Raw genomic sequence first — 16,576 nt, 5'->3', positions numbered from 1 at the left:
CGCCCGCCCGGGCCAGTGAGGCCCGCCGAAGCGAGTGCACGTGCAGGAAATTTCCAGGAAAGTGAAATTTCTTGTAGAACGCACTCGATCATGGACGACAATAACACTATACGACGATTATTTACATCTCGACGATGAATATAACGAACGCTGCAGTTGTGTCTCGAATAGTGCAGTCTGTCGCGGCGACACGAAGTTGGGAACGGATACGCTATGTTTATGCGGCTGACTTCGTAGCGACGCTAACATCTCCCGCGACATCTTCAGGCGCGAAGTTTTGATTCTGTACGTAATTTCTCAATTAATTCATATACAGTTTTAAAAAGCTAATGTTTACAACATTAATTACGAAACCTTTACATATTTATGGATATTGATTATGACTCTCTAAAGTAAAACATTATTGCGATCATTATCAATTATTACATTTATAAATATTAAATTTTCCAGTTAAATCATATATAATTTTATAAGCTAACGACAAATTATAATATTAATTACGATACCTTTACAGAACGTTTATTGACAGTCATCATTAAATATTAAATTTTCCAATTAAATTGTACCAAGTAATGAGTTAAAAAGTTAAAAGTGATGTAATAAAGTTAAAAAGTTAACAACTTTTTATTTAACTTAGAAGTAAAAAGAATTGATTTTTACAAAAGTTTAGTCAACGATGAGATGGGATTTCTTGAAAAAAAAAAAAAAAAAAAAAAAATACATCAATGAAAATTAAAGTAAAAAATGCAAATACCTACCTTTTTATTCAGAAATATTCAACAAATAAATGATTTCGCTTCTATCTTTTTAGTAGAATAATCATAGACTTTAATCTATGATCGAAACCGAGCGTCCGTACACGAATGTCAACTTCAAATTGTTCTTAATTCATCGTGCTTTCATGCGATTTGTTCGTCTCGTCGCACTGTACCAACGATCATTTACGTGAACGCAATGGAAACAATATACCGAATACAAGTACAAAATTGACTCCGTCTCGTTTTTTTACATTTACTTTAAACTCTTTACACTTATTTCTTTTTCAGATGCCTCACTCTATTATTATAGATTAAATTTTCGAAAAAAGCAACTTTTTTTCCTCTAATTTGTCAATGTCTAAAAGTTTTGATTTAAGATAGCACATAGAAATTTCTTGAGAGTAAATTGAAGCGATCGTCGATATTGAAACGGCGTGTATTTATTAAAGTAGACTATTGATCATTAATTTGCGAGTATCACATGGAAACTGAAATGCGAGAAAGATGATCTAAAATAAGTTTCCTGAAATAAATTTGTCACCCATTTCGTCTCCAGTTTAATCATGCAAACCTCCCGTCTGTTCTTAAATCTTTTTTTTTTATTACACTCGTACAGACAAATTAATATACGCGCAAGCTAATGTTCTTCACCGTTTCATTAATTATGTGCGCATGCTTTATAATTATTACAGAGCTGGGTACAAAATCACAGTCATCGATAAATCCGAGAAGGACTGGTGGAAAGGCAAGTGTCTCGGTGGTCGTATCGGTTATTTTCCAAGTGCGTATGTAATGCGAGTAGAGTCTGGTCAAAGGACTCTACAGGTCACGCGCAACTTGCAGTTGGCTGAAACCACTCTGCTGCGAGACCAGGTATTTAAAAACCAACATTTAAAATTTTTATTTCTTGAATCATCAAGCATATCATTCTTAATGTAATGCCTATCATTGTCGATCCAGATTTTTGTAAATATTTTTTTAAAAAAACAAAGATCTTTTAAAATTAAACTTTGATTTTTCACACAAAATGTTTGACTGATTCAATTCATTAAAAACTGAAATAATTAAAAAAAAGTGGGCTCATCAGAGATTAAATAAATTATCGAAGAACATTGCCTCCAAATTTGAAATAAATCGGTCGAGTCGTTTCCGAGATATTGTGAACAGCGCAAACTGCATCACTGAGGAACACGGTCTACGCAAAAAGAAATAACAAAACTTTCTATGAATAAATTTTCGTATAAAAATTCTTAATTACAGTTAAATAAATGTACTTTTGATTAAAAAATGTGCAATCGAATTGCATAATTACTTTTCGAGATAAAAATTTCCAAAACTTACCGATTTTTTCTAGCCCGTTTACTCTGGTGCACCTCCTTAATCGAATTGAAGAATTTAATCAATTTAATACGTCAATTTTTTTTCTCAATGTATTAAACATCTTCATTTCCGAATTAACGTAATTCACGATTCTTTAACGCGAAAATTCGATTCTTTCATTACACACAATGTACGTAGATCGTAATCCAAGTGGGCGAAGAGGTGGACGGGGTGGCGATGGTGAGATGCGCGGCGGACGTACGTTCCGCCGATCACACGGGCAAGGAAGGCGACGTTCTCTACAAGGAGATCCTCTGTCCCCTCAAGTACCTGCAGGAGGTGTGACAGCAACCTTATCATCATCAAGTTGTACGCGGCGGTAGCGCGATCGCGAGCAACGAGCGTCGCCGTTGCACCGATATGCGCGATCGTTTCTCGGCACGCCGCCACGTCGCCGAGAAGTACTACGATTGCCTGCAATGCGCCGAGCAGTGCCGTCATGCGGATAACAGCAACGCCAACGGCAGGAACAACAATAATAGCTGCAGTAACAACAATAACAGCAAGAGCGACGGCGGAGCCATCGCCGCCGGTCATCGGTTTCGCGGTAATTATCATCTGCCTACCTCGAGCGCAGAACTGTATCTCGATGAAGAGGCGCCGATGTCTCCCGATGAGTTCAGAAGAATTCGAAGCGCGAGAAGCGGCACGAGCAAGTCTCTGGCGAGGCATCAGGCCGCGCACTTGACACCGGTCAAGAAGAGGTCCTCGCTGGCGCGACCGGTTCGTGTTCACGACTCCTTCGTGCAGCCCAGGCGGCCGATGGCAGAGGATGATGGTTATCAGGACCCACAGCAGAGCGAGCAGCAGACGAGCTCGTGCAAGAACCCGTGGTGGTGGGAACGTCGGGATCACCAGGAGCCTAACACGTCGAACTACACCTACCATCGGGACGCCGAAGACGGGAGCGCCGGTTGGCCTATTCGCCTGCGGCTCGAGCAGATGCTGGAGCTGACGTTGCCGCAGACCAAGCGCAAGAGGAAGAAAAAAAAGAAGAAGAAAACGACAACGGCGACGATGATGCTGATGAAGCAGCAGCAGCAGCAGCACGGCAGGCATGGCTTCAAAGATACCGAGAGACTTCTCAAGGTACTCAGCATTAACAATGTGGACCAAGATAATAGGTACAACGTCAAACGATGTTCCGTCATGTAGAGATTAGACTGCGATAAAAGAGAGGAGAGAGATAAGAAAAGAAAATAAAGCGTGTAACAGACTTCTTAAAGAAACATCGTAGGATACGCTCGTATCTGAAATCCTGCTTTCGGGCGTTACTCGCGGCCGAGTGGAACTGCGAAGATCAAAGTTTCGAGTCTGTGCTTTCGTACTTGATTAATTTTCGGTAAGTTTTATTTTATTTTAAAAAATTCTCTGTTTTACTTATAGAACGCGGGAGAGAGAAGTCGCGGCGCGACGAGAAAAATCTCCCGCGTGCATTTATCTTCGTCTCTTTATTTGTCTACTTAATTTTTCTTATACGCGAAGTTCTCATTTTTATCCCCGTCGTTTAGATTAATTTTTATGTCTTGGACAGTAAGTGTTCACTTTTGTAGTAACATCTGTGTCAGACAATCGAAAAAGGTCTGGATTCATTTTCGTTTTCTTACTTTTCTACGTAACGATGTGCAATTTGTTTCACATTATTGTCTTCAGTGTCATCTTCAGTGTCGTTAAGTGTTAATGGCGAGAAAATTATGCTATTACGCGACGTTTATTCCGAAGCATTATTTTTCGATAACCATTGCGGCCTCGATAACGCGCAAAGCACTTAGAGACAGAAAACCGTTTCCGTTTCGTTCTTCCCTTTTCTCAGTTTAGAGATAGAGATTATCTCCTTCTAGCTGCGCATCCGATCCGGCATCTCCGAAAGCCAGTACACACCTTTATTGCTTTGATCGAACATTTTTACTTTTATAGGATGAAGTGGTCAGTGTCTTGCGACTCAAAAGAAAAAGCTTAGCAGCGGCTTATCCGCGTTATTACCGCGTTTGCAGTGTGAGAAATGTCGCGTTGCCGCTTGGTTTAAAAGTCGAAAATCCACTTTATCTCCGTGCAAATGTACAATCGCGCGGGGCTAATTAATCGTTCGCACCCGCATCCGCGCGAAAGCGAACCAAAGATTAAGCGTGAAAGCGAGCAAAAAAAAAAAGAGAGAAAGTAATACCAATTTCATTCCACTAAACTGCCTGGGATCATCGCGGACGCTAAATCGCGAGCTCCTCTCAAGTTTCGCGCGTCAGCACCGCTCCGAATTATTTTTTATATCGAGGAACACCGACGGCATATCATGTCGGCGTGCGAAAGTTATTCACGGCGGCTTTGCGAATCGCTTTTTTGCGATTGGAGAAACGAGTGGATGAAGGAAGTACATCACATATATAGAAGGTGATAGTTTCGAGAAAGTGAAATTCCAAATGCAGAGAATTTATGTTGTTTCAGTTTCAATTATTTTATATTTCTCTTTAAAAAAAATTTTTTTAAATGAGTTTTAATTATTTAATTCTATATCTTGATAACTAGTTGTTCGTTCTATTTTTAATTTTTAGTTGATCATCGCGTATTAAGGATGTATCGGACACACAGTCCCTGCAAAGTAAATAAAATTTGGAAATGTATTAACACTTCAAACTGTGTACACAATATACGTATGACAGTTGTATGAATAAGATTATATTTTTATTTATAACATATTTTTCTAGTTTATTTACTTTATTTGTTATTAAAAATGAAATTGTTTTTTACAAACATTAAAAAAATCTCAATTTTTTTGTGTAAGTAGTTAAGTGTTCAAAGTGATTCAAAGTTTCATTGTAATTGTCTATTTAGTTATTTTGTAAATAAATAAATAAATAAATTTTGTTTATTTTACAGAACTGATCTCTGCATCACAATGAAACGTTACATAAATCATCTTGAATATTTAAAGTTCTTCAATAAAAAAATTTCAATTTTTTTTTACATTTCATTATTAATTATATTTTCATTAGGGCACATGTCTACTTCTTATTGAAATAACTTTTTATCCAGATAAGAAATTGCTGCCAAATTTTTTCTACTACTTTCGAACGCAATATAGAACAATCTGTAATTTTTTCATAATTTTCTTAACGATTGGAAAAATGTCCATACATCCTTAAATTAATAACGGACATGACGAACAGCTGTATTTATAGAGATAAATAAAATTTCGTGATATATTTCCTACGTTCTCTCAGCTCTTCGAGTTGTCTCGTTAACGGCGATCGTCCAGAGAAGAGCAGCACACAAGTACCTACAATCAACGGATGTACACGCGTAATCCAAGTGCCATATTGCGTCGCGGCAGCATTAAAGCCTATATAAAACCTAAGCATTTGAATGAACGTTCCAGTATTAAGTAACATAACAAACAAGGTGTGTGATTCGAAGTATAATTCGTGACGCGATGATTCGAGATACGCGCACTCCCCCTCGTCGTGTCGTAGGCAACCCGCACGCATATAAACAAATAGATAAATGCGAACCCTTCCTCTGTCCGCGAACGAACGTCACGAGGGAGAAGAGTCGGTTCGCGTGAGCTCACCGCGCGTTAAAATCATATGATTATCGATTAGCAAGCGAATGAAAGTGAGCGCGGTCCTAATCGGATCTTCTTTAAATTATAATCGTCAAAGCGGCACAAACCGGTTTTTAACATTTATATTTTTATTCTAATTTTTGCATTTCTGATTCGCGAGCGATCGCGAAGAAACGCGACGTCGGGGTCTGCGTTCAAGTTGCGCATTTAACGAGCATTTACGGAGGACTCTTCCGTCGGTTTTCACACGTGTGAACTTGCGAATCAAGGTGAGATAATCGTAGACGTAGTGGTATCAAGCAAAAATTAGGCGAGTGTCGTTTCGTTATGCATATATTATATGTAATGTGTCGTCACGAGTGCCCTTTCTTCGTAACTCTGTTGGATTGTCAGCTATAGCGTAGAGACGTAAGGCCATTGCAGAGCTACCACTCCCAGTATTTTGTAAAAAAAAAAAGAGAAAAAGTACAAGTTTACGCTACGATCCACCACATCGGCGTTCAGCACGATCAAGAGACGAACAAATCGCGATGAGAAGATCAGATTTACCAGCGACTCACTGTGTGCGTATCCTTTTTTTTTATTATGGATTCACTGTGCCGAGATAGGAAAGGAGGTTTGACTCGAACCGGCGTAAGAATGGCTGCGGATTATTACCTGTATCCGGTTTGACGTAATCCTCAATGTTGGATATGTTAACGAGTCTATAGTTCGTTTACAGGAGAACCTTTGTTATACACCCGTGCAAATGTATCGTTTGGCCGGAAAAATAGACTGCACGAAGAAAAAATATATTATCTATATGAAGGAAAAAAAAATATATATATATATCATATATAAATGTATCTCTTAATGTTGCAGTTTCCATTTTCCCTCCACTTTTCTGTCCTCTGCCCTTTTCAAGATCAGCGTCACCTCGTTATCTCGTGGAGAACGTAAATTAATGTAAAGACGCTGACGGCGGCTTATCCCATAAAGCTGCGCGCAGCTTTCATCCTTAAAATCAGGTGATAATATAAAAATTTTTTAATTCTACAGAAGACAATTTCAACGCAGATAACTGCGTTCTGAATTCTTATTGGGTGATTTTTAATGCATCTTTTCTTTACGGTACGAGCTTATCTCTTGAAAATACATAATGTGAGGATTAAGATTAAAAACAACTTGAATAATAAAGCAGGGAGATTTTTTTTATTATTCACATGTACAATACATTCGCGAGCATTACGGTCCTCATTAAAATTCTCTCGTTAAAAATCCTCTCATTAAAAGTCTCGATAGTTTGCTCGTCGAGAGCAATGCATATAAATACGACTGCCGTAAGCGAATCGGCAGCCAAAATAATTTTTTCCGCTTCCTTCAGTCGACTATTGATAGATAAATTTTTTAATTACAATTTCAATTACCGATTCTAGATCAAATCTCCACTCTTTACAGCTTGTATTTAGCTGCCCGTACAAGAGGGTACTTGTCGCCGGTGCAAATGCCCCGGAAATCGTCTAGGGACAGATCCACGATGGCGACGCCTCCGAGACCCTTGGATTTGACAAATGTGGCCTTGTTGCCGGCGGTGTCTGGATCCTCGTAACCCGCCCAGATTCCTTCCGCTCCAGTTTCGCCGTTGTAAGCTTTATAAGCGTAGCTACCGTACTTCTTGGATGGATCGCCGACTCGTTGCAGTCGTCCCGCCGCGTGCTCGGTCAGCCTGGAGCACATCTCGCCGTATGACAGTAGACCCGGTTCGTTGGTGTTAGTTCCGGGAGCACCTGGACCATCGGTCACGATGGGCGGTACGCCGGAAATCTGGCTGTCTGCCGTCAACTTCCACGTGCGAGCGTACGTGGGGATACCGACGACGATCTTGCTACCGGGAGTCCCGTTCTCCAGCCAGTACCTGTAGAATCACTCTCGTTATTCCGATATTATTCTTATTGAATTATAGTTTTGTGCAAAAAGTCTCTTGCTCTTAACGGAAAAATTAGGGAGAGGTCAAAGTAAAAAGAAAGATCCAGACACGTTTAGCTTCTGGGATATGTTAAGATTGTTAATGAATATTTATGAATGTTAATGTAAAAGAAATAAATTTTGCATCATAATTTATTTAACATGTTATGAATAAGCAAAGTTGGGTAAAGTTAATTAATTTTTTTTTTTAATAAATTAAGATAAAGTTTATGACTTAAAAAATTGATTTTGTTACGTTAAAAGTTACATGAACAAAAAAACTAACTTGATTAAAAGAATTACGTTAAAACTATAAATTATGTTAAATTAATAGTTAATTTTATAAAGCATCATTTATGTTAAATTAAAAATTTGTAATTTTTTAAAGTTAGATTACTCGATAAAACAATTAATATGAATTATGGATCATTAAACAAAAATGTTTGTTTAATGATGACAAAATTAATTTACATAAAATAATAAAAAAATATTTGTTTATATGGGAATATACTTTTTCTTGAATACATAAATTTTTAATTTAGGAAAAAAGTTAAAAATTAAAGCTCGTGTTTTAAAAATGGCTAGTTAAAGTTAAAAATTAAATAATTTAAAATTCAGTTAAACGTTATTAACTTTTAACTTTATTAACTATTAACTTTTAACTAGTTACTACCCAACTCTGGAGTCAAACGTAGTAAAAAAAGGCAGAATAATACGAAAATTCAACATAAAAAAATCAAGAAAATTGAAAAATGAGATTGCGTGTAAAGTTACTAGACGGGTGCTGCATTTTATATTATACATTAAAATAAGTGCATTTGGGGGGAAAAAAAGTTTACCTTGCCGCGTCATCAATATTGTCAGCCTCCTCACATGCACGTCCGCAACTGCCATAAATTGATCACGTTATATATGTTAAATTTCGCGCGACGATATGGAAAAAAATTAATGGGACGTGCTGTGAAAAAGAAGCAGGAGACTTACCTTGTCGCAACGTCAACATTGTCTTCCGCCACGCGTCCATAACTGGCATAAATTGGTGCTGTAAAGTCGGCTTCCTTTGGGTTGCGCTCCGGTGTTTTTTGATCAAAGGCAAAAAGATGCACGGCTTCGATGTTGGGCGCCAACAGTCTCGGGTCGTAGTAAGCTGTCAGAAAAAAATACATATATATAATTGCACGCATTGCAATATTCTATTAATTGTTAATAATAATTATTGCCCACGTAGGATACTGACTGGTAGCGTTAACGTGAGGCAACACCGTGACAGTGAGGGCCTTTAGTCTCGATCTGAGTTGCGTCTTGAGATCACGGACTAAAATCGTGAAACCATCGCGATGTTCTTGCTCCTTCTCGTCCTGGAATTTCCCGTAGCCGAGCTTCTTCTTGAAACCGTGCCAGAGAGAACTTAAAGTGCCGCGATGTTTCTTGGGTTTGACTGGCGGGAACTGCCATGCCAGATCGATTCCGTCGAAATCGTAGTCGTTCAGCAGCCTGTTCACGGAGTTGATGAACTTCGTTCTGCCTTCCGAAGTCTCGGTCTATCGATCCCAAAAATTTTCCCATGCATCGTTCCGCTTAATTCTTTATTTTCTCGCTTATTATTCTGATTATTACTATCTTATTTCGTTTCTGAATCTCCATCGTTTTAATAATAACAATAATAATAATAGCAATAAAGATAATAATGATAATGATGATAATCTTTGTTGCAAAATATACAACATTATGAAATTTGATTAAATTTGTTTTAAGGCACTTTCATTAAATATAAAAAATTGTCGCGCGAAATAATAATGAGATCATAAGCATTGATACAACTCACCAACACGAGGTATTTGTGTTCATCATCGTAAGGATCGGAGTTTCCTCCGACGCTCAGGTAGATCTTCAGATTGGGGAACGATCGCTTCAACTGCGTGGTCAGTCTGTAATAGGAATAGCCCGATCCGGTATCTAAGCTCGGCGAACCGGGAACGATCTCAAAATCGGAATTAATGTGAGCGTATCCGTAGATCAGGTGAGTGCAAAGAGATAAAGCGGCTCCGACATCTTCAAGTTGGAACTTTGCTGGACCTTGAAAGACAGAAGAGCTTTGTGAATATAAAGCATGTATTGGCAATAATAAATAACTGATTAAATGGAAAACGATGAAGGCTAGACAACTAAAGATAAGGAATCTAAAATTACATTTATAATTTGTGATATTATCGGAGTTCAATATTATAAATTGCCATGTTCTATGGAATGTCCTTACAATGTTAGATTTATTGCCACTCATGTTTGACTTTAACGTCTACCGCAAACTTACACAAATTCTCTTAACACATAAATACAAGTCAGAGAAGTTTCAACACGTAGAACACACATTACCGGTTTTAAATATCTAATAAGATGGGAAATATTAAACAGCGGAAAATTAAAGGAAAATTCCAACACGTACTTCTCTTGCAATTATTTTTGTTTTTACAAATTAAATACGTAAAATGACAATGACAATGTTTAACGATGATGTATGGGGTATTAACTACAATTTTAATTAAACCCAAATTCATAAAAACTATATTTAACATTTGCTCTGTGATGTGTCACTTAAAATATCACGTAAATTAAAAAAAAAAAACAAACAAGAAATTCTCTTCTCTCAGACAATTTTAACATATTTATGGCTCGATAATAAAATCTTTTAGACAGCACATTATTAACTTTAACAATGTGCTGTCTAAAAGAATATAATATTTTAATTTACATTTAATTAACATTTAATATTCTCATGCAACAGAACTGCAGATCATTAATTTCTTTATATTACTTAATAGATTTGATACGCTTGATAATTTCTAATTACCAAGAAACGATTCTCAAGGAAATCGTTTTTTTTTAACCACAAGATAAAGAATATTCTTCCAACGAACTGCGTGCGTCGCAAAAGTATGAGTAATGAGTATATCTAGCAAACAGTCTCACCTTGCCTCTCATAAGCGGTGCTATTCCAATAACAAACCACTTTGTTGTGCTCGTTAGGGTCAACGCCGAACACCGCCTGAACGCACAGCACCGCGAAAACAGCCGAAAGTAACGTCTTCATCCTCGCTGTCTGAAATTGTAACACGAATTGCAATTAATCAATTATGCGATATAATAAGTAATAAAGCAATATTATTCTACAATTAGCAGTCCGATTAGCACTGGACTATTGGCGATATACATAACACTTTATAGTTTCTCCAAAAACGAGCCAAAGTATTTTATCCAAAATAACACTATTATATGATCACAATTATAGTTCAACAAAAAGAATTGAATCATCCTTGTACATTCATACGATTAACATGTTGCAAAATTTCTCACTCTATTTCATATAATTAATCATTTTATTGCTTTTATCTCTTCGTGCGATAATTTAGTGCTCTTGTTACTTTTTATCTTCGACGTAGTAATTATTTCGTAATATATCTCACGCTTTTATTTAATATTAGATCGTGCTCTCAAAAATTTTAGCGCTTTCTGTAGTTAATATCCGACTGTTCCAAATATTTGCTATCGTCTTACCTTCAGTAACGAAAGGAGCGTACTGGCGCGCGCTTGCTCCTCGTCAGGGACTTTGAAACCTCGATCCGATCTTCGAATCGAGTAGTGGGGCCTAGGCGATATTACGTCAGTCCCGTGATCATTCGTAAGCGAGTTTCGTCGTTGTATTAATACATATATGCATATGTACAAGGTGGTCCATGTACGGCGTTACGAGCTGTTTCCCAAGAAATCATCGAGGCCAATGACGTTCACATCCATATCCAATTTCAGATTTTTCAGAATTATTTTTTAAACTTCCACACAATTGATAGAATTCTGGCCTTTTTCCTCAAACGATTTAGAATTGCTAATCGAGAAGAGTAGTTCTGACAGTTAACAGTTTTTATACCAAAACGATAGAAACGGAAATAAAAAAGTTGTGATGTCTTTCTTTTAGTTCTCGAATAAGAATCTTCCATATCTCTCCTGCGAATCGTAAATATTTTTCGAAAGTTTGGCTCTCGCGTGAATCACCTTGTATGTAATATACTGTATATCTTAGGCGACAAGGTGTGCGAGAATTCACCTGATGAATGATCGAAACTCACGCACATCGAGCCTCCAAGGTCGAAGATTGCGAAAACTGAGACGAGCTGATGAACAAACGAACGAAGCTATCAATATTATACGTATCACTGGCCATTATCGCGTATTCTTCATAAACCGAATGATAACCAAGAAATTAGTTCAGTATTTATCAATGTGGCTGTTTTGGGATACGTGACATTTGACCTTTCTTCACTCCATTTACTTTTCCTCGCTGCATTTCTCTTCGTGAAACTTACTTGTAGAACTTATGAATAAATGCATTAAGATTTTCATTAAATCCGATTTCGATGTATTCAACAAAAAGGGAGGAACGCGCGATGGCCCTGCGGCACCCTGTATACCTTTGCTCTCCTAGAAGTACTGAGTTTCGAGGGCGACGCTTCATCCCCATAAGCTTTGAAGGATCGATCGCTGAAGCATACATAAATGATTCCCGGCGGTTTTCCGGTTTTATTACGACACCTCGTGTATAAAACTCGCACGTTTACATCGACGGGTGTCCTCTGATTTGCAAATGATATTAACGCGGCGCTGTGGAAGCGACTCGGTTAAAGCGAAACCATCGCGGTCAGCTAAAATCACAGATACGAAATATATTCTGCAATAGAATCATTCTTGCGGAAATCATAAAATATCAATAGAAATTCATGCGATGTAGTTTAAATACGTAAATTCCTAATCTTTAAATTCAGAGAGCGTCATTAATAATTACACTCTTCATGCAATTAATAATATACAACATAATTATATTTTATTGTACACTACATTTACATTTAGCGTGATGTTAATAATTACATCAATCACATTTATGTTGCATTTTCTCTTAATTTGGCGGAATTTCCGTTTTAACGGGTTTTTTTTCGCTCCTTTCCTGTTCAACTAGGTCACTGGTGCCTAATAATGTTTTTAAAAAGGTTTTTAGGTCTAAAAAAAATCTGAAAAAATTCTGGAACATACTTCCAACATTCCAGAATACGATTTCACATTTGTTTGACCCAAAACGCTTTTCACTTCTTTTGTACGTACAAATTTGAGGGAGAATAATTGGCCACAGTTATGTCCAACCCACAAAATTATAATTTTTTAATTATTGTAATTAATGGGTAGTTCATACATTTTTCTACATAAGATAAAAAGATCCAAGCTTAATATTACCCAAAATTAATTAAAAAAAAAACTGTTTTTACCTATATTTTTAATTACATATAAAATATAATTCGCATTTTTCTCGAAACGGATTTCATGTAAGTTGAACGTTTCTTGCATAACTATGGCTAATTCGAGATTGAAAATTCGCCCAGGTCTTTAAATTTGCCCCGGTTGATCCACGGAGGATTAATTCACGTTTAATAATTTGTTACCATTAAATTTTGAATTAAAGAATATGTAATTTAACATAATAAATTTCCATCGACTTTTTTCCCGATTAACCTATTTTGTTCACCAAGTGACTCAGTGCGGTCATGCAACCTTGCACGAAGGTCGCTATAACGTGAGCACATCTAATCTATAAGAAGACTTTTAAGAGGATAATTGAACACGACCACTTAGTGCATTCGTAGACACGTTTACGTGCGCATCTCGTCCTGTAACAATAAGTAGTGTAACGTGACTACTTATCTGCGACGTCTTCAAAATATAGCAATGTTACTCGAACAGCGAATCTTGTCGATAAAATTCTCCGCGTTCGAAAGCCGCCGATTCTATTTATTTACGATTCAATCGCGAGTAATGAAGCACGCGTAAATGTATTTATTTTTTTTTTCGTAGATCTGTAATTATCAGACATTATGTGTAATTATCAGACATTATGTATTTTTCTGAGGGATGTTTACGGATAATTTTTCAATCAAATCAATCACGAAATAATCGAAACGTCCGTGCAAACTTTCCTTAGGTATTCATTGGATTCGTCGGGTAGCCTGTGTTCTCTAAGCGAGAGAATTACTGCAGAACATTTGATAGCCGGCGGGAAATTATCGAGTTAAAAAAGATTAAAACGACGATCGTGCACGCACGAATCTAAACTATGTTTGCGTTCTTGATTTTGCTGCGAGAGCCTGTCTGAAACACGGTTCACCGAGAATAAGGTCCGCAACGATAACTCGGGCAAAAGGTTACTAAATAAACTGTTTCTCTCATATTCCGACGAGAAATGTGAAAGCTATGTGCTAAGAATGTTAAAAGTGTTTTTTAACGCGTAAACAATTTTTTTCTGGTTGAATATATGAATACAGAAAACGCGGCGATAAAAGGATACAAAAAGTGCAGCGAAAAAGTATTTTCGCATTATTTTTAATATTGCATAATAAGCAGAAACAAAAATAAAAAATGCTTCCTTGCATTTATTTATAAATTGCGGACGTTTTGTAATTTCATCAAATGAAGAAATAACGTCACACAAATCTCATTTTAGAAATAAATGTGTCTTCTAAAAAGAGGAAATCGAAAAAGATTTTACAGAAAATCTAGATAAGAAATTATAACGTATACTTATTAGAAATATTAATCATAATATATCTAAAACGGTCTGTACAAATCAAAATCTTTATTGATATTTATCGTTAGATTATGAAAAATTATAGGATTTCTGTAAAATAATGTATTAAAAAAAAAACTCAAAATAATGAAAGTAATAATTTACTTTCAAAATATTTCAAAAGTTAATGCAATACACTTTTGATAAATTTGATTACATTTTTACAAAACTTATTTCAACTGCTAAGAGAACGGTTTTCTACAAAATAATAAGCGAAAGCAAAATATAATATTTCATTCGTTGAATCATGATTCGTTGATACATAATTCGATTCTGAGAAACGCTGGAGTTGTAGGATGCTGCTAAATGCTTATGTAATACTTGTGCGAGTCATAATAATCAGTAAATAGCATTTCATATAATACGTTTATGTTCTGCTTCGATAAATACGTTAAATTATTCTTCAAATGATAAAAAATCATCGAGTAACCAAATTTTATTCTTATACAAGATATTCCACTTCACGTATTATTCTTCAATTTCATTATTCTCTCCATCAATCTGAAATTGATTTTTCCTGTTTAGAGAACACTCGAGGGAGATTTAACCAGGTCATTTATCGTTGCCCTCTTTAATTTTTAATAATGTATATCTTAGCGATTAAATCAGATTTAAATTATTAAAGTAAACTCCTTCTAAAAATAATTGTAAAATGTTAATTTCAATTTTGATTCTCTAAACTTAGGTTCACGAAAAATTCTTTTCTCAATTATTTATAATTTGAAAATCTCAGCACTTGTTCACTAAAGAAAAATCAATTTTGAAATATTTAAAAAATTGTTAAAATGAATACGCAAAGAGGCAAAGATGCATTCTATGCATCTTACATTTTGTTTTTACGTATATCTATTTATCTACATAATTTCTCAAATTAAAATCAATTTAATTCATGCATATTTTTCAAAGTATTTTCAACAGAAGTAATGTTTTTGTCAATAAATAACAATTGCATTGCCAACAGGCAACAAAATAACGTTTACTTAAGCGAGAAGTAAATATCTTTTCGTTTCCAGCCAAAAGCTGATTCGAGTGATTGGACCATGAAAAAGTAAACGCGCACGGTCCCCTCGACATCGGAAATGTACGTGACTATGTTTAAATCATTAATAATTCAATCTTGAGTTATCGATTCCGCTATTAGCCTGTTATATTATCATATTGCTCGAAGCGAATTTCAATTTACTGATAACAGTAAGTTCCACGAAAAACTGATTTGCAGGGAAATTTTCTAAAGACAAAAAAAATCAATGGAGAAAGGTCCGTTTTTTAATCGTTTTTATTACGAAAAAAACGTTATGTACATTTATCGTCTCTCTGTATATCTATTTATATATAACTAAAAATCTAAAACTATAACAAAATATTATGCTATATTCGTCATAAACTAATTAATAATTCTTTCTCAGTTAAGTTTTCAACACTTGGGCTACGGTATACTTGACGTACTTGACGTACTTAATGCTACAGACGTTTCAAAGGATACTTTGATTAGTCAATTTATAAAATTCTTTGCTCCAATTGATCAGTCAAATGCTTCGAGGCATATGTAGCATTTGGTCAAGTGAACTGTAGCATTATCAGTTAAATTCTTCTTCAGGCTTTCGGCAAGGACAGAATAAATAAGATGTAAATATTTTTCTATCAATCGCTTTTCTAACTCCTCATTAAATAATTTCAGCAAAAGTTAACTTGATAATACGTCGAGATTCATCGATATATAAACATATATGTATATATATCGTCTATATATTGATATATTTATATTTATATATCAATTCGACAATACGTCTATTTTTAATTTCGCTTAAAACAGACGCGCGTAATTTGCGATCGTTAGCGACAACGGACATCGGTAAAAAGCAAACAAGATTAAAAAATGATTTGACTTTAATGTAAATTGTCTTAACAAAGTTGACAAAATCGATTGTCGATGTGCCATTGTCGCCGTAATAGTACCGTAAAAAAGTTTAGATTGCAGCAGTAGAAGTAACTTTTTTATTGCATAAAAATTCTGGCGTGTCACGACGTACTAAGTCATTTATAAAACGATGATAAAATTTTTTTTAATGTACGCAGAGAATTGAACGAAATTACTTAAATTTCTATGCACTTATATATTGTGCACAAAAAGACTGACGTTATCACATATAGATCATATTAAGTTTTCATACATAACTTATATGTAAATTATGTGATTAATATAAAAAAAAGTAATTCTATTAGCTCTTATGATACTTTTATTATTGTAATTAATTTTAACGCATAAATACTGGATGG

The 16,576-nt window shown here is 35.6% G+C and overlaps 3 protein-coding genes across 7 annotated transcripts in view; 2 read left to right on the top strand and 1 right to left on the bottom strand.

The window, feature by feature from the left end:
* LOC105207912 overlaps window positions 1–2,609 on the top strand; it is a 71,933-nt gene extending 69,324 nt beyond the window's left edge. For all 4 annotated transcript variants that reach the window (XM_026133186.2, XM_026133187.2, XM_026133185.2 and 1 more), the window contains 2 exons: window positions 1,451–1,631; window positions 2,277–2,609. In XM_026133186.2, the coding sequence (XP_025988971.2) occupies window positions 1,451–1,631; window positions 2,277–2,423 (328 nt within the window). In that variant the 3' untranslated portion in view covers window positions 2,424–2,609. The remainder of the gene's footprint in view (window positions 1–1,450; window positions 1,632–2,276) is intronic.
* LOC105207892 lies at window positions 2,437–4,287 on the top strand. Its single transcript, XM_011177564.3, has one exon. It carries the CDS (start codon window positions 2,499–2,501, stop codon window positions 3,291–3,293), a length of 795 nt encoding a protein of 264 aa, XP_011175866.1. The 5' UTR covers window positions 2,437–2,498; the 3' UTR covers window positions 3,294–4,287.
* A 2,576-nt stretch (window positions 4,288–6,863) lies between these two features.
* LOC105207894 (chitinase-like protein Idgf4) lies at window positions 6,864–11,336 on the bottom strand. Of its 2 annotated transcripts, XM_026133139.2 has the most exons (7): window positions 11,191–11,336; window positions 10,606–10,735; window positions 9,464–9,714; window positions 8,876–9,179; window positions 8,623–8,785; window positions 8,478–8,525; window positions 6,864–7,588 (listed from the first exon to the last, which is right to left on the bottom strand). In XM_026133139.2, exons 2-7 carry the CDS (start codon window positions 10,724–10,726, stop codon window positions 7,126–7,128), a joined length of 1,350 nt encoding a protein of 449 aa, XP_025988924.1. In that variant the 5' UTR covers window positions 10,727–10,735; window positions 11,191–11,336; the 3' UTR covers window positions 6,864–7,125. The 2 variants fall into 2 exon arrangements, with proteins under 2 accessions (XP_025988924.1, XP_011175869.1); XM_011177567.3 differs by lacking the exon at window positions 8,478–8,525 and having other exon boundaries at window positions 11,191–11,334.
* Window positions 11,337–16,576: the final 5,240 nt, after the last annotated feature.

The sequence above is a fragment of the Solenopsis invicta genome, chromosome 3, assembly GCF_016802725.1.
Source record: "Solenopsis invicta isolate M01_SB chromosome 3, UNIL_Sinv_3.0, whole genome shotgun sequence".
Taxonomy (NCBI): Eukaryota; Metazoa; Arthropoda; class Insecta; order Hymenoptera; family Formicidae; genus Solenopsis; species Solenopsis invicta.
The sequence above is the reverse complement of the archived record's forward strand: the minus strand, read 5'-3'. Positions and strand labels throughout refer to the sequence as shown.